This window comes from Pteropus vampyrus, unplaced genomic scaffold (genome assembly GCF_000151845.1).
Source record: "Pteropus vampyrus isolate Shadow unplaced genomic scaffold, Pvam_2.0 Scaffold9, whole genome shotgun sequence".
In the NCBI taxonomy this organism is placed as follows: Eukaryota; Metazoa; Chordata; class Mammalia; order Chiroptera; family Pteropodidae; genus Pteropus; species Pteropus vampyrus.
In genome coordinates, this window is record NW_011888790.1 from 6,266,656 (window position 1) to 6,271,376 (window position 4,721).

Genomic DNA, 4,721 nt, shown 5'->3' on the forward strand with positions numbered 1-4,721 from the left:
GTTGAGTATTGGTATTTGTCCGGAGAACTCACCAAAAAAAGCATGCAGCGGCTTTCTTTGATGGCACCACAGTATCCCAGGAAACTCAGAATCATGATGGTAGCACCCACAGCAATCAAGATATTCACAGCAATGTAGGGCTTACTGCTAGAGTCCTCACTGCTGAGAATCTGAAAACAGAAAAGAGAAATCAGAAAATTTCTTTCCTTGACTTTTTTATCTAACAAAAATCCATTGGGTACCGACTATGTGCCAGGCCCTGTTCCAGGCAAAAATCCCTGCCTTCAAGGAGCTTACATTCTTTTGATGTGTTGTGTGTCCGAATAATGTTTCCAACTTTATTTTTTTCTAAGATGATGTATTGGATATTGGATGGAAGCAATGCAATAGCCTTTTAAAACAGCAATTATTTTAAATTTAGAAGAACAGGTACTTTCATCCATGATGCGCTCTTTGGTTTGCATATTTTTTATTTTATACATAAGAGTAGCATTGTAAAGCATGTATTTTTATGGCAATTAATTAAATTATAAAGCCCAAGTTCCTCAAACTTCTGAGACTCAACAATATGAATGAATCTCCAAAACATTACGTTAAATTAAATAAGCTGTATTCAAAAGAGTGATTACTGTATGATTCCAGATTCCATTTATGTGATGATCAAGAATAGGTAAATCTAAGCAATGGTGATAGAAATCAGAGCAGCTCTTTACTTTGAGCTACGTAGGAGGGAGAGGAGGAACTGAATGAAAAGGGTTATGAGGACACTTTTTATGGTTAATAAAATGCTTTTTATATTGATTATAATAGTAATTTCTCTGATCTATACATTTGCCAAAACAAACAAAAAATTTAAACTAAGAAAACAAAAAGGTCTAGTGCTTGATATTCCATATCAATTCTATCTCCTTGTTCTCAGAAGATACAGTCCATAGAGTTTTCCAGAAACTCTTTATTTTGCCTGACTGTTAAGCAGTGGGATATTGAAGAAAAAATCCTAGGGTCCTATGTGGTGGGTTGGGCTATCCAACCTGCATAATTTGATGCTTCTTCCCCACATACGTACCCTTCTTCATCACCTTCATAAAACCTAACCTCAATCTACCGCTTGTCCTCTAGATATGTCCAGAAGTAAATCATAAATAAAAAGTGAAACCTTGCGCCTGCGTCATACATGAGTGCTACATGTAGCCCATCTTTCTTGTATACCCTCTATCTACTGGGCTATTTCTAGATAAAGCACCAGCTCTTAGACTAACTCAGAGACTCCGCCTCTTAGAATCTTCTACACAGCATGTAGGTCAGCTCCCTTAACAGTAAATTAAAAACAAAAAAAAAACAAAACAAAACAAAAAAAAAAACACTACTATGAATTATTTGTACATTTTAAAAGACTTTTTAAACCAACTCATAGCTTAGAGGAAACCTTTATTCAATAATCTGTAGGAAGGAATGTGCTGAAGTTGTTAAAGCATTAAAACAAAGATATATATTCTAGTCAGGTTCCTAATTTTTAGGACCAGTTTCCCATTTTTAAAGAGAACTGAGTCAGCCTCTATGATATCTAAGGCCTCCTTTGTCTCTAAGAGTCTGTGCTTACAATGTTTCAATTTACATATTTAGAAACCTTTCCATTTAAATATGTCCTAAAGACTTTTTGTTCATTTTTTATATTTTGTGTTCGATTGTTGTTTGTTCATTTATGGAGCTAAGAAATCAGTTTTGTTAACAAACAAGTATGGCATCGGGGTCAAAATAGAAAATGACAAAAAACAAAAACAAAAAAACCAGCATTGGGAAACTGTCTCTACCCACTCATCATCAAATAACTGTTCTACTAGAATGTTTTGGCTGGTGCAGGCAAACCCTAAGGCATTTGAGAGAGTTGAAGCCTCACTGAATTATCAGAACTTTGCTTAAATAGCCCAGATCGAGAAAAAATATTTCAAATATCTACAAGTGAGACCTGGATGATGCAGCCAACACTTATTCGTCAAGTAATGAAACACTTTTATGAGACTGATCTGGGCAGGTGACCCACAGCCTAAGATGGCCACAAAGTAGTGTGTTGGCCGCCTACGGGTCACTGTTCCAAGTCCAGCCCAATAAGTGGCTATTCTTAGGAAAGAAGTAGAAATCTAGTTCTTTTCTAGTAGAAATCAAATCTAGGTGTTTGCTCCAGGAAAGGGACAGCAGAGTGCTAAAATTTCCCCAGACGAACAGTGTCTAAGGTGTCTTAAAACAAAGGGAGACTTTCTAAAGGAAGAGGAATGGCTGAACCTGGAAGAGGAAGGCTCAAGGTCCTCTTCAGATTCTAAGGGATCTCCAGGGGGCAAGGATAGCTGCCCATGTGCTTTGCCTCACATTGCTGAGTTTATCCTGAGGGAGAACAAAGTATCTCTAGGAGATACTTTAGTACAAAGAGATACACTAAACGATATGTACAAAGACCTCCCTAACACCCTTCTTTTCTGTGTTTCATGTTTCACCTTCTAAAATTGCTACCTCTGTTTTCCACTAGTAAAATTCAGTTCTTTGAGGTCTGGATTCTCTGTCACTGACTACAGATAAACATAAAGTGAGCCAAATCCACATAAATTAAGCTGGTTAATGTTGTCCTGGCAGATACTGACTTTTGTTCAGGGTTACAGACTGACAGAGCACAAGAGTCAAAATGTAACCGAAGATGCCGTCTAGCTCTATTAATTCATTCTTATCCCTAGAAGTGAAGTAACAGCCTCTCAAGGACAACAGCTCTCCTTTAATTCATTCAATCTGTGTAATTTCTTAACAGATTAAATACCAAATTTGTTTACCAGAAGCACTGTGGGAAAAGAAAATGTTCCCATATCAACCAGAAATAAAAATAGAATAAAATAATCAAATAAATAAAATAAAATCAGGCTGCACACACATCTTAAAAAGGTCAAAGCACCCTTAAATAGATGGCTGTTAATCTCTGTGTTTAATCCGAGTCCCAAAGCGAGACATCAGTTTCCAAATGACAGAGATTCTGCACATCTTCAAACACTCTTAACAGGCTCAAATCCCAGAGCCTGAGGCCATGAGGAAGTCACAGTTACATTTATCAGTATAAAACAATAAATGAATTCCTAATGGACTAAGACGTTATCAACTAGTTGCCACACCTGTCTCTCACTCGGTTTCTTCAACATGGTGAGACATAGAACAAAGAAGCGGTTAATTCCCACAGTAATTCTCTGGATTTTCTAATGATAGAAAGCAAATTAAAAAAAAAAAAAAAAAAAGACAGGAAAAAGGAAAAAGAAGGAAGGAGGGAGGGAGGAAAAATGAGAGGGAGGGAAGAAAGGGAGGGAGGGAAGAAAGGGAGAGAGGAAAGAGGGAGGGAAGAATGAGGTTAAGAAAAGCTACCTATTTTAGTAAAGGAATCGGAACAAATTTAATGTGCTTTTAATCTTTTTTTGAACTAGGTTATATCTAAAGGCATTTAGCTGAACCATGGTATAATAAGTTTTCATAAAAAATATATTACTTTAACTGCCAGCTTAATAATAATTATTACCAAATAAAAATCCATATTCCTCTTAGAGAGAGAAACTTTTTGAGAAACTGCTTTGAAAAGGCCCTACCAGTAGAAGATGTGATCCAGAGTAGTGGCAAGAGCGTAGACAACAAAGAACAAGAAAACTGCCCTGCATGAGGTAAGAACAGTAATTTGAAAGCTGGAGCGCCACTGAGAAGGAGAGAGAGGAGTGGAAGCAGGGGCATCAGGAAATGGTGAGAGGCATGATGTTGGGTAAAACTAATAGAACAACCCTCCCACACTCTCACCCGTTTCCCTCCCCACACACACATGCTCTTTCTACATTTGCGATACCGTTGTATGGAAAAGAAGCAGTGCATGTGGAATACAAAGACTGGAGCCGGAATTAACTGTATGAACTAAATTTTCTCCAGACCTGTAGAAATCTTGGTAAGAGCTTTGTCACGGGGCCTGGCATGTGTGTGGTGGGGAGAAGAGAGTCATGCTAATCCTATCTGGAGGGCAAGAAGCTGGACATCCCCAGCCAACTGCTGAGTTATACCAGTGTGACCGGCCTCTTACTGTTATAAGGGGTTACCCTCAGTTGACACAGGTAAGTTACCAACTATCTTTGTACTCTGTTGCCTTTGAAGCACATTCAAATTCTTCTCCAAGTGAACTTCTCACCTTCTTCACCTTTGAACCACCACCTCGCCTTGGAATCAGCCAAATTATTGTCAATAACTTCTTAGACTACCAAAATTGTTCTTGGTGGAGTGGAAAGGTGGTCTATATCCACCATCCACACTTCAAGCTGGCCTTTAACAAATAAGGATGGAAGCTAATGTGCTGGCTGGAAAATTACTGCTTGGCTATCGCCCATGGGAACATAGGTTATCACCCATGGGAACATAACATTCTAACAATAAGCTTTGTGCTTCTGTACCCCCGCTTGCACAACTAACCTGTGGGTTGACAGTTAGTAAATAGAAGAAAAATAGACTTTTGTGTTCAGACAGAATGAGGAATGGGGTTTAGGGCTTAAAAACCCTGTACCCCTACATTTCAGGGCTGCCTAATTTGGGGTCTGCGTACCCCTGGTAGACCCAGCTGGCTGAATAAAGAGTGTGCTTCCTATAACTCACTGGTTTCTGGTAGTCCGTGTGTCTATCGGGGGCTGGCGGCCACAACACTAGTTCCCAGTTTGGACCCTTCC

At 38.8% G+C, this 4,721-nt stretch overlaps 1 protein-coding gene across 1 annotated transcript in view; it reads right to left on the bottom strand.

The window, feature by feature from the left end:
• TSPAN8 (tetraspanin 8) overlaps nt 1-4,721 on the bottom strand; it is a 35,959-nt gene that overhangs the window by 15,853 nt on the left and 15,385 nt on the right. Inside the window, exon 3 of the mRNA XM_011374299.2 lies at nt 33-170. Within this exon, the coding sequence (XP_011372601.1) occupies nt 33-170 (138 nt within the window). The remainder of the gene's footprint in view (nt 1-32; nt 171-4,721) is intronic.